The 26,194-nt window shown below is 37.5% G+C and overlaps 2 protein-coding genes across 6 annotated transcripts in view; one reads left to right on the forward strand and one right to left on the reverse strand.

Moving 5' to 3' along the window:
• Window positions 1-4,273, forward strand: part of RMDN3 (regulator of microtubule dynamics 3) — a 26,565-nt gene extending 22,292 nt beyond the window's left edge. For 2 of the 3 annotated variants that reach the window (XM_053224152.1, XM_015064922.3), the window contains 2 exons: window positions 88-168; window positions 409-1,083. In XM_053224152.1, the coding sequence (XP_053080127.1) occupies window positions 88-168; window positions 409-462 (135 nt within the window). In that variant the 3' untranslated portion in view covers window positions 463-1,083. Of the gene's footprint in view, window positions 1-87; window positions 169-408; window positions 1,084-3,370 lie in introns of those variants that run through there. The other variant, XM_015064924.3, reaches the window with a different exon arrangement.
• Window positions 1,703-26,194, reverse strand: part of RAD51 (RAD51 recombinase) — a 34,052-nt gene continuing 9,560 nt past the window's right edge. For all 3 annotated transcript variants that reach the window (XM_027066961.2, XM_015064926.3, XM_015064925.3), the window contains exons 4-10: window positions 20,056-20,173; window positions 18,570-18,661; window positions 11,298-11,392; window positions 4,050-4,163; window positions 3,442-3,571; window positions 3,117-3,238; window positions 1,703-2,669 (exon numbers count right to left, since the gene is read on the reverse strand). In XM_027066961.2, coding sequence (XP_026922762.1) covers window positions 2,546-2,669; window positions 3,117-3,238; window positions 3,442-3,571; window positions 4,050-4,163; window positions 11,298-11,392; window positions 18,570-18,661; window positions 20,056-20,173 — 795 coding nt within the window. In that variant the 3' untranslated portion in view covers window positions 1,703-2,545. The remainder of the gene's footprint in view (window positions 2,670-3,116; window positions 3,239-3,441; window positions 3,572-4,049; window positions 4,164-11,297; window positions 11,393-18,569; window positions 18,662-20,055; window positions 20,174-26,194) is intronic.

Here is a 26,194-nt window from a genome sequence, read left to right on the forward strand (position 1 = left end):
CAATGAAAACATGTTATTTGTGGGAAGTCCTGAAAGGCCAGGTTCTGGTGGTATTTCTCCCAGGTTTTCACTGTTGTATCTTTTCAGTGCTACAGAGAACTAGGAAAAAACCCTGAAGCTAGACAGTGGATGGAGTTAGCCCTGGAGCTGCCAGATGTCACCAATGAGGTAATACTTTGAAGAGCCCTTGAATCATGTGACCTTTTTTCAGGAAAGAATCTTCCCTGGAAAATTGTATATAGGTTCTTTTATATATACCTCACCTAGGGGAGGAGGCAGATTTCATAGGCTGTCCTGCGAAAGTAGGTAAAAAGGAAGCAAAGGGCCCTTCTCAGGTATCAGTGGTTGGGGAAATGTTAGATTTTCGAGTTCTGGTCTAGTTTTGGTTTTATTCTCTTGTCTCCTTAGGATTCAGCTTTCCAGAAAGACTTGGAAGAATTGGAAGTAATTTTAAGAGAATAATCATATTTCAGTGGCCTTCATGACTTGAGGAAGACTGCCCTGCTTATTAGATCAGGAATCTAAGACTGCTTAAGTGAGGGTCCTGACTCCCGAGCCTGGCTGGTATCTATAACCATTCCCCAATTTCTTTCCTTGCCCACTGGTTAATTTATTCTAATCCCTTATCTAATCTGAAATTGGGGAAGTACTTGAGGCCTGGATTTCTGTAGTTCTCTTAAGTGAATTCTTGAAAAACCAAGACTAGCACCGAAGGCTGCCTTTAGCCTGTGAGTGGATGAACTTCAAAGAGCTATGGGAACAAAACACAGAACTTGTACTCTCTAATCTTTTCTACTGATTAATATTCAACACCAAAGTATATAGTCCTAAAACCATACCCTATCATGGTAAAAGGAAAGGTCATAGCAGCCCAAGAATATTGCCCTCTTCTCCCCTATCATGTGAATTCTAACTATATTCCTGGGCTGAGGGGCTGGAACACTTGACTTCTGGAATAGAATCCCAGCAGCTTTTAGAAGGGCACAGTGCATAAGACAGGAGACTGTGAAATGATGATCTGAGGAGTTGCCTGGAATATATTTTGGTACAAACTTGAAATAAACCAAATTTGATTAGAAGTGACCATATTCCCCTTTCTTGCTTGACATCTCCATAACTACTTCCTACTACAGAAGCTATTGCAGACAAATAGCACCTAATAGTTTAAGCTCTTTTCAGTGGAAATTTTAGTTACAAGTAAAAAAGGCTGGCCAAGGTCTATTCTAACTAGTTGACTCTTATGGCCAACAGCACAAAGCCTAATCTCACCTGTGATAATTCAGACAAATTTATAGGGCTAAAGGATTGAAATCCTTTTACTTCCATTCCAGAATCTGCCACTCTGGCTTACTATATATGTATGTACCATCCCAGGTTTGTTTTGTGGTAAAGAAATGAAGGACAAGACCTGAGAGCTACTCCATTCTTTAAACAAAGCTGCATTAAATTGACTGTGTCTTCCTTTTTCCCTACATACAGTAGGATCAACACAGGCAACAGCAGAGATTTTCTATGCCTCTCCTTCCAATACTAGCCGAGAGGCCCTTTGAAATTTGAAAAGCTGGTTAAAATTCAACCTGAGTAGAAGTCTGAAGGGGAAGAAGAGAAGTATCTCAAACCCCTCAAGTAGAATAGTAATGGACAAGTATCAGGAGTCTATAACAAAAGCTTAAGACAAAGGCCATGGGAAAGTCATTGGATATTCATCTTGTAATATCTATTACATTGAAGGCTAGTAAGCTAAATCATCTGAATGTATGACTTCCCTTTAAAATTCTTAATTTTAAAGCAATAGAAACTGATCAGTTAGTGCCAATAAATTATTTTGAAGGCCCTCTCTTAAAATATTCAGCTTACACCAAAATAACTCCTATAAACCGCACAAATAACTACTTTATTAGTAGCCCCACACTAAATCTACTTAGAGCTTCTGAAATGATTAAGATTCCAGAATTATCTTGAGTTACTCTTAGCAGTTAAAAAAACAAGCACATAGATGTTGAAGGGCTGGTAGCCCAGTAGGCCTGCTCAGTAGCCCTTAAATAAAAACAAATTCTTCTATAATTCAGGCAAACTAACTTAAAAACCTACTTCTGACAGTTTTACTGACAAAAAAAACAACAACAACAAAACAAACACACCAGTGAGGAGACCTACTTCCTTTGCCACCCAGGCATTTCAACATTGTTCAGATAGAGAAGAGTCCAGTCTCACCAGCTTTTGTCTTCAAGGGAACTAAAGATTGGCCAGAGGAACATCTGTTAGTTTTGAGTCAACCCTAAGGCACGATGTCAAACATCTTCCTTACTTCCCCCCAAATAATTCACATAGACATTAATAAACTCCAGACAGAATAAACATTTCCGATCAGTTTGTGACTACTGACCTGTCTCCTGTTTACACCATCAGAAAAGCTGATAGGTGTTTTTCCAGAAGCCTTTTTCTGGCAGGAAAACAGGAAGAGGCCTGTGAAGAAGACCCAGGGAGCAGTCCTCTCCATTAGGCTGTAGCACTTAAGCTTTATCACAGGAAAAGCCCCAATGAATCAGTCTTTGGCATCTCCCACTCCATCTGCATTGATGGCAAACATAGCTTCAGCTTCAGGAAGACAGGGAGAATCGTAGATTTTGCAGATTCTGGTTTCCCCTCTTCCTTTCCTCAGATACAGTCTGACCCAAAGAAACAGACCAAAGTTATTATAATTTTAAAATCTTTTTCCTATTTATGGTAGATATGAATTTTTTTCCAGATATATACTTCCTAGGACTTTGGGGATCTTTCTGTATTCCTTAGGGACATTTACAACCTGGAGGAATCAACTTCTATCCTGCCCCTACCTTAGTGAATTTAACATTTTGAAATAATTACTTTTTTACTAACAAGGAAGAGGCCTATCTTTCATATTCATTCTTTCATATTTGGGGGCTTTTCATTCTTTTGTAAACTAAAAGCAAACATCTGTACTAACCAGGGCATGACAATTAGATTTAGCAAGGGCTCCTGTGTCTAATTATACAACAAAAGCTTTAACCAGGTTTAATGGAAATGTTATATCTTCATGTTTACTTCAGTTAATATGACACCCCAAGACAAAATCGCTTATCCCATCACTTTACCTGGTTGTTGAGGCATGAGCAATGATATTTCCTCCAATAGGTTTTTTAGGATCTGCAGCAAACATGGCTGCTCCATCCACTTGGGCTACCACCTGGTTGGTGATCACCACTGCTACACCAAACTGATGGGGGAAACAATAAATGTCATTTTTTGTGGCCAGATATTCAAAGAACCCTACTGTTGCCACCCCTTTCCCCACAAAGTAAAGAATGATTAATATATATATCTCTTCCTGTTATCTTCATGACACCAGGTACTGATGTTCTGATCTCCCAGCAAGGACCTTGAAACTTAGGCATGGTCTGTCCCTATCCCACAACTTACCTCATCAGCAAGTCGCAGAAGCATCCGCAGAAACCTGGCCAGGTGCATCTGCCTGGCTGAAAGTTCCCCTCGACCCGAATAGTCGGTTCTGTAGAGGGCAGTGGCACTGTCTACAATTAACAGTGCATACCTATAGGAAACAAGGACTCTATGAAGCCTATTTCTAGTCTGTGTCAGATTCTGCTCCCTTCCTTACTACCCTAAACTTTCATATTCATAGTTATATTCGTACGTAAATGTGTTAATTAAAATATTTGTACAGTATTCACATCTGAGGCACTATGTAATAAGTAAAATTTCCAGTAAGTTCAAGTGGACTATGGCTTCATCTTTTTTTTTTTTTTTGGAAATAATCTCTACACTCCACGTGGGGCTCAAACTCACGACCCCGAGATCAAAAGTTGCATGCTCCTCTGAGCCAGCCAGGTGCCCAGTGGTTTCATTTTTTTTAACACCGACTTGACCTGAACCCACAATGCAAGAATGTGGAACTAAAACTTACACCTCCCCTTTCTAATTCAAGTTACTATCAATTCTGTCACATAGCCTACATAAAATTCAGGGTAAGCGCTCTGGAACATATTCCATGTCTTCTACTGAGCACAGACCTAGATTCTACCATCATGGCTGATGCTTGATAAAGGAGCTGGGTCTGGTGGTCTGTGTTGAACCCTCGAGCATATGCTACATTATCCAGGACATCACTGCCGGAAAGACCGTATCTAGAAGAGAATAGAGAACATTTTTAGACTGCACACAAAACTCAGGCAGACTTGAAATTAACAAAGAAATTACTTGGATGATTAGGCAAGAAATGTTATGACCAAAGAATATTAATTCCTTTTTTACTAAAAGTAGAAGGAGTAGATCTACCAGGCAGGACTTCAGGCTAAATCAAATTTAGTCTTTGAGGACTCCTGAGCCAAAATAAGAAATTTCTAAATGTAATGTTCCAAATGTTTCCTGGAAAAATCAAAGCAACATGACAGAATTGGAACTGAAACAAATCATCATTCAAGTCAATTAAATTCATGTAAACTATTGTTATACAGGAATAAAACATTCTGAACAGACCCGAAGAAGTTCAAGAGAAGTGTATTTCGTTTTTTTAAATAAAGGTTTTTACTTTTTAAAGTTTGAGAGAGAGAGTAAGCAAGCGAGTAGGGGAGGCACAAAGAAAGGGGGAGAGAGAGAATCACAAGCAGGCTCCACACTGTCAGCATGGAGCCTGACCCGGGGCTCTATCTCACAAACTGTGAGAGCATGACCTGAGCCAAAATCAAGAGTCGGACACTTAACTGACCGAATCACCCAGGTACTCCTGTATTTCATTTCTTCTATTTTCTTTTCTTACTAGTAACCAGTTACAGTTAAGATAGATTATAAGACATGTATCCAGTATGGTTAAATAAGTGATACCTTAGTTCATCATGTGCTTCAATAATGATTTTTTCCTTTGCATTTTTTAAAGTTTATTTATTTCCAGAGAAAGAGAGAGAGAGCGAGAGCGCGCACATGAGAGCGGTTAGGGGCAGGAGAGTGGTGGAGAGAGAATCCCAAGCAGGCTCACTGACAGCTCAGAGCTGGACTTGGGGCTCAATCCTATGATCATGAAATCATGACCTGAGCTGAAACCAAGAGTCAGACACTCAACTGACTGAGCCACCCAGGTGCCATTCCTTTTGCATTAGCATATAAGAGGACCTTTTTCTCTTACTGTCTCAAACTTAAAAAAAAAAAAAAAAAAGGCAAGTAAGATGTCTTCTATTTTCTTAGAATAATCTTTTTTTTCTTATACCTCTCTAACTGCTACCCTAAGATTTGAATGCTCAAAGTGGTATGAGTAGGACAACTTTTATTTTCATTAAATATACCATAATGGAGACCCATTTCTTCAAAGATATTTTGATTTTATCCATCTATCAAGACACAACTAAATGCCTGCATTTTTACAAAGGTTCCCCCTGCACCTCTCAAATAGATGTGATTCTCCCTCTTGTGCACTTCTAGAAAATTTGGTTTAGGACTTCATATGGCACTTTTGAGGAGCCACCCTACCATTCTTTTACTAGACTACAAATTTCTTGAGGGAAAAACTTGGCCTCTCTTCCCTAGCACATTTTTTTATACCTAGTAAATTCTGAATAAATGTTACTGAATAAAGCTTTTATCTATAACCCAAAGAGAACCACACCACTATACCCAAGTAATATTTTCATATTAACGTCACCTAAAATCATTACAGTTCAAAAGTACACCAACTCACTTATGTCATAGTTTAAAAGAGAATCTGTTTAAACAAAATCAAGGCACTGTAATTCTTTGAGAACCATAAATTTCTATGTTTATGATCCTGTCAGTCTTTTATAGAAGCAGTCTATGTGGAGACTCTGATCTTTACAAAAGCATACACTGCATTAAACCTATTCTTCGGAGATTTAGCTTAACAGTTTTCCTCTGGCTTTTCCTCCCCAACAGAACAGAAAAACAGGAATATTCTAGCACTTGGATAGAGCATTGCAATGAGGTAAACCTCAATATCAGGATATCTCACTGTAACCAACTGAATTTTCCACATCATCTTTATACTTTATGGACATTTCACCTGCTATTCTTTGTCATTATCAACACAAGTACGTGTTCAGCTTTGGCATTAAGTGGATTGATGATAATGAATTAAGTCTGAGCATGAAGATAATGAGATGCAATAAGGATAGAGTTTTATCTTGGAATCCTGACCAGTTAAACTGGAGATAAAATTTTCCATATTTAAATCACGGCTGTAAGAAAAAAAGATTCAAGAGGCCTAAGTACTGCACTACGCAAGTCTAGATTTGCTGAAGAAACATTAGTATCATCTATCAGGAAAGTATCTTTTGCTATAAGAATAAGGATGGTTCACCAGAAAAACAAAGAGTTACTCTGGCCTGTCAGCAGCATTCACAAGAAACACTATAGGGATCTCGATGCTTACATTCCTGAAGCAGTACATGGAATTTTCAATTCCCATAACATGGAAAAAGTTGGCTAGAAATAAGTATTCCTTCTCATAGTGTCTCCAGAACTTCCTCAAGAATAACCTGGAACACTTATAAAAAAAAATTCCCTGGGCCTAACCAAGACTTAATAAATCACAATTTGGGGGTAAGAGGTACAGTAATTTATATATTTAACAAATACCTCAGGTGATTCTTAACACGTAAGTATGAAAAACAGCTATATGGGCTTCAAGGGGGTTCTGGCATTCTTTGAGAGTATTTAAAAGAACTTTCAAAAAAGGTGGTGACACTTGGTCATGGCTTTTAAACTTTAGCAAGCATCCAGATCACCTAGAGAGCTTGTTAAAACATTGCTGGACCCTATTTTGATTCCCTAACAATTTCTGATTCAGTAGAATGTGAGTGGAGTCAGGGGATTTGTACTGTGAACAAGTGCCCAGGTGATGCTAATGCAGCTATACTGAGGACTGTATTCTGGAGAAGCCCTGAGTTATAGTAACCTGGATGTGGGTCAGTATTCTTCAACAACTAAATTGAGGGTTGTTCTGTTGTGAAGGGAAATTAGGTACTAGCTTAAGGAAGTGCTGTTACTTTCTCAGAACTATAATGTAAACGCAATATACATAAACAGAAATTCAATTACAAAAAGTTTTCTGATAGGTAGAAGTGATAAAATAGACTGACATTTTTACTTAAACATATTTTTCCTTGCTTGCAACTCTTGATCTTGGGGTTGTGGGTTTGAGCCCCATGGTGGGTGTAGAGATTACTTAAAAAGAAAACCTTTAAAAAAGTACAATAAACATTTTTCCTTTAGTTGACAAAACAGCCATAAACATGGCCCTAATTAATAAATACTAATACATTCATTAATAAATGCCAAATGCCCTTTTCTAGGGCTTAGGTAGACAGTGAGTGATCAAAACAAAGCCCTGTCCTCATAGCCAACATTTTACTATCTCATCTATCCTATCTGCGCACTCATTTATGTTACTGGGCAAAATTCTAACTCAAAAAACTCAGCTACTGCAACAGTGTACTTAAAAATTAAAAGTGTGACTTCTGTACAAGAACAAAAATAACTTTGGGAGGGAAGATACAGTGTAGTACACCCATCTTTAGAAAATGAAGATCAGGAGAGCCTGGGTGGCTCACTCTGGCTCAGGTCATGATCTCGTGGTTAGTGAGTTTGAGCCCCACATTGGGCTTGCTGCTGTCAAGCTTTGGATCCTCTGTCCCCCTCTCTCTGCCCTTCCCCCACTTATGCTCTCTCAAAAATAAACATTAAAAAAAAAAGAAAAGAAAAATAAAACTAAGATCAGGTTGCAAATGAGTGAATCTTTTTTTGAAAGATTTTATAAGCAGACACAAAGAGCTGTAATTATGGTTCCAAATGATTTTTTTGCCTCAATGGTTTATGTTTGATACCCTGGATCCCTCAAATTGTAAACTGTGAAAGAGAATTCGGTTATAATTCTAAAGCTAAAAAAAATTATTTTCAACTTAGCCAGTCAAGTTTCAACTTGAGTCTGATGTCTAAACATGCAATTAAATTATATTTAATGACTAGGTTTCGTTAAAATGTGTGGTAGGGACCAAATTATCACATTTGACTCTAGACAAGAGAAATTAAGTAAAACTTTCAACAGTTTATTTGAAAGATGTATTAGGGGACAGAGAAACTTGGACGTTTGTTACCAACTTTAGTGAGGTATAATTTACATGCCATAAAATTGACCTGCTTTTAAGTGTACAACTGAATGACTTTTTAGTAATAAAATTTGCAGAGTTGTACAACCATTATTACTATCTAATTTTAAAACATTTCCATTTTCCTGAAAAGATCTATCAAGTATATATGCAGTTATTTCCTGTTCCTACTCCCTGCCCAGGCAACCACTTATCTATGGTCTCTACAGATTTTTCTCCTTCTGGAAATTTCATATAAATAAAATTATATAATATGTGGTCTTATGTGCCTAGCTTTTATCATTTAGTATGTCTTCTGAGGTTCATCTATGTTATAACATGCATCGGTACTTCATTCCTTTCTATTGTTGAATAGTACTCCACTGTATACATAAACCAAATTTTGTTCATTCATGAGTTGATTGCCAATTGGGTTATTTTCAGTTTGGGGCTATTATAACAATACTATAAACATCCATATACAAGTCTGTATGTGGATATGTTTTCATATCTCTTGGGTACATACATGACCGGAGTGAAACTGCTGGGTTATGTGGTAATTTTATATTTAACTGCCACACTGTTTTCCAAAGTGAATGGACCATTTTACATTCTTACCAGCAATTAGGATTCTAGTTTCTTTACATCCTCCCTAACACTTGTAACTACCTTTTTTATTACAGCTACCCTGGTGGTGGTATCTCATTGTGGTTTTGTTTTTCCCCTTGACTAATGACGTTGAGCATCTTTTCATGTGTTTCTTGACCATTTATCTTGTTTGGAGAAACAGCTATACAAATAGTTTGCTCATTTTTTAATTGGGTTGTCTTTTTATTGTTGGATTTTAAGAGATCTTTGTATAGTCTGGATACTAGACCCTTCAGATATATGATTTGCAAATATTTTCTGACATTCTCTGGGTTGTCTTTGTACTTTCTTACTAATGTTCTTTGAAACACACAAGTTTCAAATTTTGATGAAAATAAAAACATCAATATTTTTGTCTGCCCTTTTGTCCTAAGTTTTATAGTATTAGTTTTATTTAGGACCATCATCCTTAAAATAGTAATAATAAAGTACATATACATGACATATAATTGACCATTTCAACCTTTTTAAAAATGTACAGTCCAGTGGCAATAAGTACATTTCCATGGTGTACAACCATCACCACCATCCATCTCCACAACTTTCTATCATCCCAAACTAAAACTGTATCCCTTAAATAATAACTCCTAATTCCCCTCACCTCCTGCCCCTGGGGACCACTGTTCTACTACCTTTATGAATCTGACTACTTTAAGTACCTCATATAATAGGAGGAATCATATAATTTGTCCTTGGGTAACTGGCTTATTTCACTTAGCATATTTTCAATATTCATCCATGTTGTATCATGTATGAGAATTTCCTTCCTTTTTAAGATTAAAAAATATTCCATTGTGTGTTTATGACATTTTGTTTATCCATTCATCTAGTGATGAATAAATGGGTTGTTTCCACTTTTCGGCTATTGTGATTAGTGCTATGAACACTGGTGTACAAGTACCGAAGTCTGTATTTCAATTCTTTAGAGCATATACTCACAAGTGGAACTGCTGAATTATACTATAATTCTGTTTAATTTTTTGAAGAGTTATCAGACTATTATCCATTTTTGTCAATTTTATGTATGGTTTAAGGGTCTAAATTTATCTTTTTGCATGTTGATACCCAACAACATTAGCACCATTTACTGAAAAGACTCTTATTTGGGAACCATTAAATTGTCTTGGCATCTTTATCAAAAATCAAGTGACTATAACTTAAAGAGCTCATTTCTGAATTCTCAGTTCTGTCTCACTGATTCACATGTCTGTCCTATGCCAGTACCACACTGTCTTAATTTTTGTTGCCTTATAGTAAATTTTAAAATAAAGAAGACCAAGACCTCCAATTTTGTTCTTTCTCTTCACCTCCCCCACCCTAAGAATGGTTTGGCTATTCTGGATCCTAGACATTTCTATATAAATTTTATAATCAGCTTGTTGATTTCTACAAAAAAGTTTCCTAAAACTTCTGTAGGGATTGTGCTGAATCCATAGATTAGTTGGAGGAAAAATTAAGACTTTAGTAATACTGTGTCTTCCAATCCATGAAGATGGACTGTTTCTCTAATTATATAGATCTTCAATTTCTTTCATCAATGTTTTGTAGTCTTCTGTTGAAATTATTACTATTTTGATCTTTTTGACAGTGAATGGAATTCAGTGCTACTGTGAATGATGAAATTGGGTTTTTAATTTTCGAACTGTTCATTGCTTGTATATGAAAATACAATGGATTTCTGCATAGTGACACTATATCCTACAACCTTGCTGAACTAATCTAGTTCTAGCAGTTTTGTGTCTATGTAGATTCCTTAGGATTTTCTACATACAGGAGCATGTCATTGGTGAATAAAGATAGTTCTACATCTTCCATTCCAATCTGGATGCCTTTCATTTCATTTTCTCACCTGACTTCACTGACTTAGGACCTTCAGTACATTCAGCATATTCCACTTCAGTAGAATATAAGTAGTGAGAGTAGACATCCTCACCTTGTTTCCAATCTTAAGGAGAAAGCATTCAGACTTTCACCATTAAGTATGACGCTACCTACAGATCTTCTGAAGTAAGATACTGGTCCCCAACAAAATATGGTTAAATTGTCTATTTTGTTCTTCAATTACGGCAGTTTTTGTTTCACATATTTTGGGGCCTGAGGATAGGTATGGATATGTTTATAATGTTCTATTTTCCCAAAGTTCCTCTTTGTCTCTAGTAATACATATTTTTTGTCTTAAAGTCTATATTGTCTGATATTAGTATAGCCACTCCAGCTCTCTTATGGTTACTGTTTGTATGCAATATGTTACCATCCTTTTTCTTTCAACCTATGTGTCTCTGAATCTAAAGTGTTTCTCTAGGAAACAGCATACAGTTGTAGTTTTTTATCCAGTGTGACAATAACTCATAGATTTTAAAGAAGAGCACTTTCCTCTACTATGGAAGGTCATTCTTCTGAACTACACATAACACTGGAATACCCAGAAGTAAGAGAAGAGACACTCTTCAGACATACTAATAACCCTGGCAATCACTACAGTGACAGGTGAGGCCAGATTTATTTAATCGAGTAACCTACCTCTCAGCCACTGCTAGCAGCCTTTCTGGCCTAAAAGTACCTTCAGTGTCAATGTACATGGCCTTTCCTTCTCCTCCACCTCGGTCAATGGGAAGCTAGAGAGAACAAAAATAACAATGTGGAAGTGAACACTGTACTTCTTCTGATATAACTAATCAACTTCCCCATTCACCCCAATTAGGCAAAGGGAAAAAATACATTAAAGAGACACTCAGAAGTAGGGAGGAAGCATTCCCTTCTAAGAGAAATACAAATAGTACAAACAAGGAATTATGAAAGCTCATGGTGACCCACACCAAGTGAATCCAGAGTCCTACCAGAGTTGGATTGCTTGGAAATACAGTTCAAAGTAGATGATAAAATTCTAAGTGTGCATACCAATATAAGACTGAACAATTCTCTCAAGAATACAAACATTAAAAAAATTTTTTTTCAGATCCCAGGTAAGTTTTTTTTAATGTTTTTTAATTTTTGACAGAGAGAGAGAGAGAGAGAGAGAGAGAGAGAGAGAGAGCGCGTGCGCACGCGAGCGAGCCTGGGGTAGGGACAAAGATTGAGGGAGACATAGGATCTGAAGCAGGCTCTGCATTGTTAGCAGAGAGCCTGATGTGGGGCTCAGATGCACAAACCGTGAGATCATGACCTGAGCCGAAGTTGGATGCTTAAATGACTGAGCCACCTAGGACCCCGGAGTACAAACATTTGAAAGATTATTTACTACGTTAGCTTGTAAGTTTAAAGAAAAAAAGAAAAAAGAAGCTCATTCCAATAGTACCTACAGGCGTTAAAAATGAACAAAAGGAAAAAAAGGAGAGTTTTTTAAATAAAAAAAATTTTTTTTTAACATTTATTTATTTTTGAGAGAGAGCGTGAGCAGGAAAGGGGCAGAGAGAGGGACACAGAATCTGAAGCAGGCTCCAGGCTGTGAACTGTCAGCACAGAGCCCACTGTGAGGCTTGACCTCATGACCCATGAGATGGTCATGACCTGAGCTGAAGTTGGACACTTAACCGACTGAGCCACCCAGGTGCCCCGGAAAGTAGAGTTTAAAGAAAAAGGAAAGAAACGAAAACAGTCTCATGAACCACTTAGGGAAATCTCAGTTTTGGGCTATCCATCCCATGCCAGACACCTTTGAGTTTTACAAATTTTAAGTGAATTATGCTAAAGGGTATTTTCCACCCTAGAAATCTACTTTGGAGCCATAATTCACCTTTAAATTCTAAGGAAAATCCTTTAAGACATTTTACATTAAGGGCCTAGTATCATCAAAATTTCTTTTTCCTATTTCTGAGAAAATCCTTTTCAAAATTATGAAAGTACTATACGCTTGATTTAAAAATTCACACAATATAGAAACAAGTAGAGTAAAAACTAAAAGCTCTTCTTTATCCCTCCCATCTCCCAGAAGTAATCTTCCAGATCATAATCTATGCAGTTTCATACAAAGGCTTTTCATATGTGGTTCTGCCATTACCATGTGACCTTGAGAATATTAATCTGTTTCCTTTTCTGTAAAATGTAGATAAAACCCACCTTATAGGATTGTTCTGAAGATTAAATAACTCACATAAAGTGTTTAGCACAGTGCTTGACATACAGAAAGCACTTTGAAATCTGATGATATGTCTACCCCTACGGCATTGACCTTAGCACTCAGTTACAGAGGCTTTGTTAATTTGGAAAGGGGAAAAAGATTGTTATCTTTTAAATCCTAAGAATCCACGGAAGGAGAAAAGGATATGTATACAACAAAAGAGGGTCTCGACAGAGGAAATGTTTGGAATCACTGGCCAAAAGGACAGCAAAGGCTGACTTACTTTTTGGGGAGGAGAAAATCTTGAGACTCAGGGCTGAAGAAATTAAGGAATTAAGATGAATGAGGATCCCCATTTTGCTCACTGTTTGTTATTTTTAGTGCTAGCATGAGAAGAGGTTCTTTTTCAGCTATGTGACCTCTTTGGACAGAAGGGAGACCACAGGTGGCTGGGTATAGGTAGGCAGACTGACAGAAAAGTGGACAAGGTCCCAGTGTGTTTATTGAGCCAATTTCAAGGGGATGGACTGCATGCTCTGCACTCCAGCCCATTCTGTCCCCTCCATCTTGCCCTCCAGTGCCACTGCAGTTATCTTGTGTTACTGGACTGGGACACCACCACCAAGTTAGCTATTTTTAATAACTGCTTAGTAACATAATTTCACCCTTCTTCCTAATTTAGTGATGAAGGTTGTTCTGAACTTTCACCATTTTATAATGCTATCGTATAAACTCTTTGTACATTTATTCTTGACTTTATGTGAAAATTGTGGAAGCCACATTTAAAAAAACTTTTTTTAAATGTTTCTTTTTGAGACAGAGAAAGAGATAGAGCATGAGCAGTAGAGGGGCAGAGAAAGAGACAGAAAATCTGAAGCAGGCTCCAGGCTCTGAGCAGTCAGCACAGAGCCCAATGCAAGGCTCAAACTCACAAACCGTGACATCATGACCTGAGCCAAAGTTGGACCCTTCACCAACTGACCCACCCAGATGCCCCATGGAAGCCACATTTCCTGTCAAAGGGCATATATGCATTCAAAACTGCAATTTTTGATAAACTGTATTCTCTGAATTTGAAAATATCTCTAGTACTTTGAACAACCATGGGTTCTTTATTTTTGTAATCTAACTGTGGCTCTCAGCTTTACATAACTTCATTATTAGATAGCGATCTAATGTACTGGAATTTTATTTCATTAAGAAGTAAAATTAAGTTAAGAAAATCTCAACAAATGAGAGCAGAAAATGTTTAGATTCAAGCAGTAATCTAACATCCTCTCTATACCTCTAGTTCCAGGTCTCAGGATGGTGAAATGTAATCCTTTCTGTTATTAATGAATTAGCATGTTTGTCTCAAAACAAAACAAAACAAGCTCTATAGGTGTTCAGTCAGCTGTGAATGTTCAGTTACTTTTATAGAGAGGATATGTTTGAGAATTTTGCTTCAGTTTATTGTTGACAGGCATAATCTACTTAATAAATAGTCCCAGGATAGGATTCTGTTTGCACAGTTGAAGAGCATAAGCGTGATATACGTAGTTGCCCTAATTGCTTCTCGGCCTTTTGGCTAAGATCAAGTGTACGTAGTTGCCCTAGCCACTACAGATATACTGTAAATGTTTATTCCACATGAATCTCTGTCAAAACAACATGCAGAAACCATTTCTACTTAAAAAGGTAACATATCCTGTCAAACGACCTACATGATGGTGCTATATTTCCCTTTTGCTAACAGTTTTCTAATGGTGCCCAGGAAGTAAGCTACAGCTTCTATAGCTCACTATCACTCTTCTTCTCAATGCTTCCCCCTTTATAAGTCTCAGTCTCAAAGTTCTCCTCTACCCCCAATCTCTCCTCCTCAGAATTCTTTATGAGGAGAAACAACAATGGCTCAGGTATACCTGACAGTGGAATTCTAACTTGGCTGTCTCATAAGACATACAGTGACATTTGGTCTGCAACAAAAAGATCAGTAGAGCAATCAGGAAAAGAAGCAATTAAAACGAGAATTAAATAATTAAAATTAAAAGGAAAAAGGTAAATGATGAAAAAAACCAGGAGACTATCAAGCTGGGCCTCTTACTGTTCCAAACACCTTTATTCACAAAGAACCAGAGTATTTTCCTATCTCAAGAAATGACATTCACCATTTCAACGTAGAAGCTGTGACTAATGAAGTACATATGTATAACATGAAAAAAAAATAAAGATTTTGTTGGGTGACTTGAGAAATATTAGCCTCTGCACATATATGTGTCTTACTAAAATGTGAACTTATGTAAGACACAGGGTGCTAACAAAATCAGTATTTTTTTTTTTTAATATTTATTTTTGAGAGTGAGAGAGAGAAAGAGAGGGAGAGGGGCAGAGAGAAGGAGATACAGAATCTGAAATAGGCTCTAAGCTTCGAGCTGTCAGCACAGAGCCTGACACGGGGCTCAAACTCGGGAATGGTGAGATCATGACCTGAGCTGAAGTCAGATGCTTAACTGAGTCACCCAGGTGCCCCACAAAATCAGTTTGTTTTTTTTTTTTATGGCTTGTAATACCATCTGAAACCATAGCACATTACATTGATATAATTAACATTTTTGATAAACTATTTAAATACTGAATAAATTATGAGGGACAGTTCAAAACTCTTTTTACAAGAGGAAAAAAAAACACAAAAGAGAACAATTTATAAATGAGTTTCAAGAACTACTGTTGTCGAGAGGGTAAGAATTCACACTAGAATAGAAAGATACTAGTAACCCTCCTCTGTCATACTGCTATAAAGAGGCAAATTTCATGTGAGTTGTTCCTGAACTTCATCGATAAACTGTGTCCATGGGAGAAGTGAGTATAATCTATCTAGATTAAAATAATGCCATTTCCTTCAAAATACCTAAAACTGTAATAAAGCCTAAAAAAATTCTTAAAAATTAAAAAAAATTTTTTCTTAATATTTATTTTTGAGGGAGAGTGAGACAGAGCATGAGTGGGGGAGGGGCAGAAAGAGGGAGACACAGAATCTGAAGCAGGCTCCAGGTTCCAAACTGTCAGCACAGAGCTCAATGCAGGGCTTGAATCCACAAACGTTAAGATCATGACCTGAGCTAAAGTCGGACGCTCAAATGACTGAGCCACCCAGGCGACCCTAACATTTTTTTTTTTAATGTTTGTTTTTGAGAGAGAGAGAGAGAGAGAGAGAGAGAGAGAGAGAACGAACGCAAGTGGGGGGAGGAGCAGAGAGAGAAGGGGACACAGAATGCAAAGCAGGCTCCAGGCTCTGAGCTGTCAGCACAGAGCCCAACGTGGGGCTCCAACTCCCGAACCATGAGATCATGACCTGAGCTGAAGTCAGACACTTAACTGACTGAGCCACCCAGGCACTCCTAGCCTCAAAAAATTCTAATAGAGTTGACCCATAGTAATGGGCCAGGTTCCAGGGTACTCACTGGGCCAGCTACTCACAGCAACATACCCTTAAACCAAGGAATGTTAGGACCCCAAAGAAGAAAAAGGGCTCCTCAAAACACTGCTTAAAGTTGCAAAACAGTGACAAATTTTCACTGTCCCTTCTATATCCTTCTTATCTCTTCTCAGATCTTTCATTTTCTGAGATTCCAATATTACTTCTCTACATAGGACTTAGTTACACCATCTCTAAATACTGCTAGACAATTTTACTTGGTTGTCTCATTACCTCAAACCCAATTCTCTAAATTTGAACTCATCTTTCCATAAAAACTACCTCTCTCCCCCAAATCCTTTCTAGAGTTTACCAAATTAATACATTGTTGGGCTGAGGGATATATATATATTTTATCATCAGTCATTAAATGCCGCCTTTTACATCTTTTGCTTGTATCTCTTCAATGTGACTATTTTAGTTTATACCCAATCAGCTAATGTTTATAATAATCATCCATTAAATATCCTCAGCTTTTGCCTCTCCTTCCAATTCTCAACAGGTTGCTACCAGAGTATTTCTGAAAATATTACTTGTTATTCAAAAAAAATTTTTTTAATGTTTCATTTTTGGGAGATAGAATGTGAACACTCTCCCTCTGAAGCCGACAGCGCAAACCCCAACATGGGACTTGAACCCACGAACTGTGAGATCATGACCTGAGCTGAAGTTGGACTAAGCCACCCAAACCCCCCTACTTATTTCTTTTCGGTTGAGGAAGATTTTATGATCTCCACTCTTTACAGAATCGAGTGTAAACTCCTTACATTATAGCGAAGACCTTCTAAAACGTGTTCTTGAGCTGTCCTTTTTTCTCTTAGAGATTTTATTTTTAAGTAATCTCCATACCTAACGTGGGGCTCAAACTCACAACCCCAAGATCAAGAGTCACATGCTGCACGAACTGAGCCAGCCAGGTGTACCTTGATGTGTCCTTTTAAGGTTTATCTCCTACGACTTTTCCAAGTAAGACCTCTGAGCTAGATAAACGGGTTTATTTATTGTCTTCTCCATATATCATGCCCCTGTGCTCCTGCACTTCTGCACATACCATTCCCTAGTTAAATGCTTTTTAATTTACCTACTCAAATTTAGCATTCTTCAGGAGTATGGTCCAATCCCTTACCTCTCTAAAGTGTTCCATGATTACTTTAGGGTGAAGTAATCCCTCTCCCTAAAAAAGTTATGCTACTTCCTCCATACAATTTCTGTTATAGTAAGTATGTGCTGGGGTGCCCGACTGGTTTGGTCAGTAAAGCAGATGACTCTTGATCTCAGGTTGTACGTTTGAGCCCCACGTTGGGTGTACAGATTTCTTAAAAAATAAAATCTTAAAACAAACAAAGGAGTATGTCTTAGGACATCTATTGTCTCCATTGCTTCAAGTATTTACTGAGTGCAAAGCACTGACTAGGCATTAGCAATACAGCAGAAAACAAGCCAGGTACAGGTTTTACTCTTATAAAGGTTTTAAGAGCATGGGCTTGTAAAGTCGGGTTTGATTTTTGTATCTACCTTTTCAATACAATATGATCTCAGGCAATTAATTATCTCTATTTCCAAATCCTCCTATGAATGAGAGCATAAGTAGAAATGGAGAAGATACTTAGTACAAGGTAGAGCAGAAAACAGGAGGAGATGGGGTGCCTGGGTGGCTCAGTTGGTTAAACGTCCGACTTGATCAGGTCATGATCTCACGGTTTGTGAGTTTGAGCCCCATGTTGGGCTCTGTGCTGATAGCTCAGAGCCTGAGGCCTGCTTTGGATTCTGTGATTCCCTCTCTCCTTTTGCCCCTCCCCTGCTTGTGTGCTTGCTCCCTTGCTCTCAAAAATAAATAAAACACTAAAAAAAAATGAATAAAATGCAGACAATCAGCTTTACGGTATGATTTTTCTCCAGTATGATTAGCTATTAGGGAACAAGCACTCAGAAGACAGCTCTCAGAGAAGACTGAGAAGAGTTCATCCAAAACTGGCATCTGTTCTGATGGGGAATGTAAATCTGAGGGTATTTGTAAAGGAATGACTTTAATGATCAATCATAAAATCTAGACTAGTGAAGAAGGCAGGTGAAGCCTGGGGAGGCCTAATGGATGGTAAGAAAGTATCTGAAATTAAAAATCTGAAAGTATTAGCACAATGAAGAATTCTGCAATAGGAAGTCTACCTTCTAATTAGTCTTAGGGATAGAGAAAGTGCCTTTTATTTCCATCCCAAAAGATGCTTGAAAATAACAAGAATCAACTTTTTTTTGCTGATTTGGTTAGAGCCCAAAAGCTTACCTGGCATGTTACAGCCAATGTATGACAGATCTGAGTCTTCCCAGTTCGGAATTCTCCAAACATCTCTGTAATTGATCCAGTCTCAATTCCTCCTAAAGTAAGAAATATCCTTTAGCAAAATACAAACATTCAGAAACAATAATCATAGAAATGCCCTTGGAGCTCATCAAAAAGATGTATACATAATTTGGAAATCCATTTTTCAACAATCAGTAACTCTTAAAATATTTTTTATTTTGAAATATTTCTAGATCTATAGAAAATTGCCGGGGCGCCTGGGTGGCTCAGTTGGTTAAGCGTCCAACTTCAGCTCAGGTCATGATCGTGTGGTTTCGGGTTCGAGCCCTGCGTCAGGCTCTGTGCTGACAACTTGGAGCCTGGAACCTGCTTCAGATTCTGTGTCTCCCTCTCTCTCTGCCCCTACCCCCTCATGCCTCTGTCTCTTTCTCTCTCTCTCAAAAGTAAATAAACATTAACAAATTTTTTTCTTTTTAATTGCCAAGAAATGTACAGGAAGATCCCATGAATTCTCACCCAGCCTCCTCCAGTGTAACATTTTATATAATTACAGTACAGTATCAATATCAGAAAGCTGTCAGTGATACAGTCATATTTCTCCAACTGTAGGTATACTCATCTCATTTGTGTATCTGTGTACATCTCTATGTAACTGTATCATACATGTGGCTTTAACTAGAGATATAGAACTGTACCATCACAAGTCAATATGCAATCACTTAAAAAATACAGATATAATATCACCTAGTACTTTCTAATCGTTAATTGTGTATCTAGCATTGTGCTACGCATATATATGTACCATTTCACTTAATTCCAATAACCTATAAGGTAGGAAGTCTTTTTATCCTTATTATGAAGATAATAAAACTGAGGCATAGAGATATTAAGTAATTTGCACATGTAATACCTCCAGTAAATACTGGGAGGAGGTACAGATGGGAGGGCTAACACTCAAATTTGAGTGTGATTGCTGATTGCATACTATTTTGTCTCTCCCCAAAATGAAAACTTTAAATGTTGAAATATTTGGTGAAGCACTAAGAAACAAATCTTTTAGGGCAGCAGTGTTTTCAAAAGTTCAAAAAAACTTTACAGCTTTCCATAAAGTCCTAAGTATTAGTGTTTACTACCATGGATTCACACTATAACCTAGTCTTCAAACATGGAGTGTTTTAGTTATCAGATTTTCAACCTTGTGTTAAAGTAGGTTATAATTAATTCTTTAGGCAGGGGGATCTTACCCTCTGAATGTGGTATTAAATGGAAACTGAATTAATTAATTGGCAGACAATTTTGTGTAACTCAGGTCCCACCCTACAGCAGTCTTACTTCTTCAATGTGGATAGTTCTCTTATCTTTTAATCATATCTAACACACGAATTCTACCCAAATACTTTAGTTTTGTTCTGTGACCTGGATGCTTTGCTAACTGTAGTTTACAACAGAGGATAAGGGATTACCATACCTTGAAGTAGTTTGTCAAGTTCTTTGGAGCCGGTAGTAATCTGTATGATCTCTGATCGCCTTTGGTGGAACTCAGTTGCAGTAGTGAAACCCATTGGAACTAACTTGGCTGCCTCAGTCTGGGAAAATTAAGTAATGTCAAATCAACAAAATATGTTTATTATTAATAAAACAAGAACCAGACGTAGAGCGGGATGAAACAACATCTAATAACATTTCTAGAATGATTTCTCTTTATAAAGTTATCAAAATACTAATAGTTCTAGTTCTAGGATTATTTTATCTTTCTGGCAACTAAAGGGTAAACTAATTTAGGGACTCCAAGAAGATTAATTTTGAAATTACTAATTCAAATAATACATCCACATAAATAAAAAAAACAAAAAACTATTACAGACCAACATATATGTACTTCGCCTGACTTAATGACCAATGTGACAATATGGCACAAAGTCCAACAATATATTTAAGTCCTCGTTTCCTGTTCCATCAACCACAGACTTTCTCTCTTAACTTTCTACTTTGTTAAATGAGGACATTTGCCCTTCAGTCTCTTCTCCCTCCATATCTACTTTACCATCTCTGTCACCTGTACATTTTCTCTTATACTGTCGAGGTTGAAAACATTTAAATCCTATTTTGCAGTCACTGGTAAGTCTTCAACCATCTATCAATTCCAAAATTTAAAAATAAATGCATTCACAAATAATGGAAATTAAATGATACACTCCTAAATAACCAATGAGTCAAAGAAGAAATGACAAGGGAAATCGGAAAATACTTTCAGGTGAATGAAAATGAAGACACAGCATACCACAACTTATGGAATGCAGTAAAAGCAGAGCTTAAAGGGAAGTTTATAGCTATCAATGCCAGTATTATAAGAAAGATCTTAAATCAATAACCTAACTTCCACTTAAATATACCAGAAAAAGAGTACACTAAACAAAGCAAACAGAAGAAAGGAAGATTAGAGTAGAAACTAATAAAATAGAGAATAGAAATACAATAGAGAAAATCAATGAAACCAGGATTTGGTTCTTTCAGAAGATCAGCAAAACTGATAAACCTTTAGTCAGATCAAGAAAAAAATAAAAAGACTAGGGGTGGCTCGGTTGGTTGAGAATCTGAGTCAGCTCAGGTCATGATCTCACAGTTCATGGGTGCAAGCCCTGAGTCAGTCTCTGTGCTGGAGCCTGATTCAGATTGTGTGTGTGTGTGTGCGTGTGTGTGTCTGCCCCTTCCCTGCTTGTGCTCTTTCTCTCTCAAAAATAAACATTAAAAAAATAAATAAAAAAGAAATAAAAAGACTCATCACAAATCAGGAATGAAAGAGACAACGGTTCATGGATTTGAGCCCTGAGTCAGTCTCTGTGCTGGAGCCTGATTCAGAATGTGTGTGTGTGTGTACGTGTGTGTGTGTGTGTGTCTCTCTCTCTGCCCCTTCCCTGCTTGTGCTCTTTCTCTCTCAAAAATAAACATTAAAAAAATAAATAAATAAATAAGAAAGAAATAAAAAGACTCATCACAAATCAGGAATGAAAGAGACAACATTACTATCAAGCTTACAAAATCATAAGTCTATGCCAACAAATTACGTGACTAATGAAATAGGCTAATTCCTATTTAAAAAACTATTAAATATTAAAACTCACTCAACTAGAAAAATAATCCAAGCCAAGGTACAAGTGATTAGTTGAACTTGAATCTAAATTCAATAAAATAAACTGTGAGTCTAACTACAAAAAAAAGAAATATCTGAATACATTTATAGCAAGTACTGACATTAAACGTGTAATGTAAAAACTTTCCACAAAGAAAAAGTCTAATACTATTTCACTTGAAAACTCATTACAATGTCTGTATTACAGCTTTGTGAATTTTATTCACTGCAGAATCAAACGGTGGACTAAAATACTAAAGTTCCAGTGTCAATAACTCAATGTCCCTCAAAGGCTTCTGCTGTCAAATTCAAATGAATTGTTTTATACGCCAGCAGTTTCAAAATCATGCTCCATTTACCTTGCTTTTATATCTGAATGTCTTTCTCTAGTATTTTCTGATTTTATCATTTCTCAAATTTTCTGACCTCTCAATCTTACCATGTGTTCTACTGAAACCCTTCTGCCTGAAGTTCCTTTTCTTTTCCAAACTGGGGTCTTTGCTCTCTAGACTACTGTCTAAAGACACTCCCTCACTGAGTTCTTAGGTTGGAGTCTAACCAAGATCTTTGGTTTTCCACCTTCATTTTGTTAAAAGAATATCATCAAGTACCTTCCTAAGAAAGTGGATATGAGAAAAATGTTCTGAATTCTTGTATTCCTGGGTGCCTGGCTGGCTCAGTTGGTTAAGCATCTAACTCTTGATTTCGGCTCAGGTCATGATCTCACTCACGGTTGGTGGGTCCAAGCCCTATATCCCACTTTGCACTGACAGTGCAGAGCCTGCTTGGGATTCTCTCTTGCTCCCTCTCTCTCTCTGCCCTTCTCCTGTTTGCATGCATGCTCTCTCTCTCAAAATAGATAAACTTAAAAAAAAAGTGAATTCTTGTATTGCTGAAAATGTTTTATTCTGCCTGATTAATAAAACTGCTACAAACAGAATTCTAGGTTAAAATTATGTGCCCTTAGAATTTTGAAGACACTGCTCTACTAGCTTCTACCTGCTAGATTTCTGAAAAGAAATGTGGTCTTTCTGATTTTCTGTTCCTTTAGTGTTGCTTTTTTTCCCCTCTGAAATCTTTCAGAATCTTCTCTTCATGATTGGTATATTGAAATTTCACACTCACATGTCTAGGTGTGGGTCCTTGACACTCCATGAGGTCATACTATATAAGACTTCCGCTTCCCTTTAGCTCTGGAAATTTTTTTAATGTTTGTTTATTTTTGAGAGAGACAGAGTATGAGCAGGGGAAGGGGAGGGGCAGAAAGAGAGGGAGACACAGAATTTGAAGCAGGCTCCAGGCTCTGAGCTGTCAGCACAGAGCCCGACACGGGGCTTGAACTTGCGAGCCATGAAATCATGACCTGAGCTAAAGTTGGGCAATTAACCAACTGAGCCACCCAGGTGCCCCGGAAATTTTCTTAAATTATGTCTGTGATAACTTCTTTCCTTTTTTCTATGATCTTTCTGTAACTTCTATTAAATGGACAGACTGCTGGATAGATCAATGAACAGACAGGTGATAAGTCAAAAATATTAAAATGTTAATGGTAGAGTCTAGGTGGTGGGTATATGAGTTTTCATTATAAATTATTTCAGCATTACAGTAAGCTTAAAAATTTTAAGAACAAAATACTAAGGAAAAAACACAGGAGATGCTTTCCCTGTTTGTCATTTTAACTCCACATTTTCTAGTCACTGAGCTCCTACAGGAACGGAATGGTAAACAGTGAAATGTTAGGTAAAAACCATGCAAATGCCTAATCTGGAGAACTTTACTTTTACTCTCACACTTACATAGTAAGTTTACTTTCGTAAGTGCTAGGTGAAATCTTAAATCTATAGGCTTTTTTTTTTTTTTGCAATGTTTCAGCAGCTTATTTATTTTGAGAGAGTGCGAGAGCGCAAGAGCACACATGCACGAACAGGGGAGAGGCAGACAGAGAACCCCAAGCAGGTTCCACGCTGTCAGCTCACAGTCTGACTTGAGGCTTGATCCCAAGAACCATGAGATCATGACCTGAACTGATATCAAGAGTTGGACACTTAACCAACTGAGCCACCCAGGTACCCCCTTAAATCTACAGCCAAGAACTACCAAACTCTTGAACACGAGACATAGAATAGCAAATAAAAATATATAGGAGCGACTGGGTGGCTCAGTCAGTTGAGCATCCGACTTCAGCTCAGGTCATGATATTGTGGTTCACGAGTTTGAGCCCCACATCAGGCTCTGTGCTAAAAGTTCAGAGCCTGTAGCCTGCTAAGGATTCTGTGCCTCCCATTCTCTCTCTGCCCCCTCCCCCGCTCACACTCTCTCAAAAATAAACATTAAAAAATTTTTTAAAACATGTAACAAAAAATATGTGCTGAATCTGTCACTGTTCATAGCACACCAAGAGAACATAGTTCAACAAAAGCCAATTACAAATAAACTTTGAAATGTGGAAAAGACCACTGAAGAATTTTGCACCTTCTGAATCAATTATTTCACTCACAAAATCTTTCTCTCTCAACCATTTCGACAGATATACTGAAAATGGATTTTATTTTCCTTTCTCCACTATGATAGTAGGTATTCTTGGTGAAAATCTGAATTTCAAAGACTTTGGGGGAATAGAAATGGGAGGGAAGAGTTACAGTAACTGAAGAAATCTTCTTTAACCTTTAAATTTTTTTTTTTTAACGTTTATTTATTTTTGAGACAGAGAGAGAGCATGAACGGGGGAGGGTCAGAGAGAGGGAGACACAGAATCCAAAACAGGCTCCAGGTTCTGAGCGGTCAGTACAGAGCCCGATGCAGGGCTCGAACTCATGGACTGCGAGATCATGACCTGAGCTGAAGTCGGCCACTTAACCGACTAAGCCACCCAGGCGCCCCTTCTTTAACCTTTAAAAGCAAATAACACAACTAATCTTTACCCACTAGAAGCTCACAATATAAAATGTCTGAAATCAGAGAGGATGGAAAAATAGACTCATCTCTATATCATTCTGCATATCTTATTTCACTTTATTACAGGTCTATATTTGTGTTTTCACAAAAGCAAAACATTAATTTGATTTCTAAAACTAAGGTCAGACAGGCATAATCAAAGATTCTGTCAGGATTTTTTCTGTCACAAATATTAATGCCCAGAAAAAAAACAACAAATAGACTTTAGAGACACTTACTGGCTTAGTATGATAAACACTCTTTAAGGTATTAGGGGCTCAGAACTATTATTTCCAATTAAGTTACCAATTCAACAAACATATTTAAGTAATACAATAAATGACAACTTTATACTTCGATAGATAGCAATATCATTCCTCTAAAGATTTAAATTAAGAATTACAAATTTTTTTAACGTTTACTTTGAAAAACTACACGTGCACACAGGAGCAGGAGAGAGAGAGAGAGAGAGAGAGAGAGAGAGAGAGAGAGAGAGAGAGAGAGAGAGGATGAATGGATGGATGGATGGATGGATGGATGGATGAATGAATCCCAAGCAGGCTCTGAGATATCGGCGCAGAGCCCAATGCGGGGGCTTGATCCTAGGAACCATGAGATTGTGACCTAAACTGAAAACAAGAGTTGGAAACGCAAATGACTGAGCCACCCAGACACCCCAAGGATTATAAATTTTTGAGCCCAGACTGAATTACTATTATAGAATGGTCTAAAGAAATGAAGTTAACACTCCTCCCAGTGCTTAAAAATTCAAAGCTCGGGGCACCTGGGTGGCTCAGTCGGTTAAGCGTCCGACTTTGGCTCAGGTCATGATCTCACGGTCTGTGAGTTCGAGCCCCGCGTCAGGCTCCGTGCTGACCGCTCAGAGCCTGGAGCCTGTTTCAAATTCTGTGTCTCCTTCTCTCTCTGACCCTCCCCTGTTCATGCTCTCTCTCTGTCTCAAAAATAAATAAACGTTAAAAAAAAAAAATTCAAAGCTCTTAGTAGAATACCCAGTAAAACAGAATTCATCAGGTTGTGTACATATTAATGTATGAGATAAGTACTCACAAATCTCAGATATTGTCCATTTGACTAAGTTACATAGCAGTACATACACTAAAGCTACCCCGTAACAAAAGATGCAGTTTTTCTTGAAGATTCTTTAGCCTTTGAAGATCTTTTCAGTGAAAAATTTCTGTGAAACTATAATAGTAATCAAAATAAATATGAAAATACAATTTTATAGATATTTACTTTATGCTATAAAAACTTCAAGGGTAGGGGGTGCCTGGGTGGCTCAATCAGTTAAGTGTCTGACTTCAGCTCAGGTCATGATCTAAGAGTTCATGAGTTTGAGCCCCACATCCAGCTCTGTGCTATCAATGCAGAACCTGCTTTGAATCTTCTGTCCTTGTTTCACTCTGCCCCTCATCTGCTCATGTTCTGTCTCTCTCTCTCAAAAATGAATAAACATTAAAAAACAAAACAAAAAATTCAACGGTAAAGCTAATCAAACTATGTATATAAATACCAAAGGATAAAT

Source organism: Acinonyx jubatus, chromosome B3 (assembly GCF_027475565.1).
Source record: "Acinonyx jubatus isolate Ajub_Pintada_27869175 chromosome B3, VMU_Ajub_asm_v1.0, whole genome shotgun sequence".
Lineage (NCBI taxonomy): Eukaryota > Metazoa > Chordata > Mammalia > Carnivora > Felidae > Acinonyx > Acinonyx jubatus.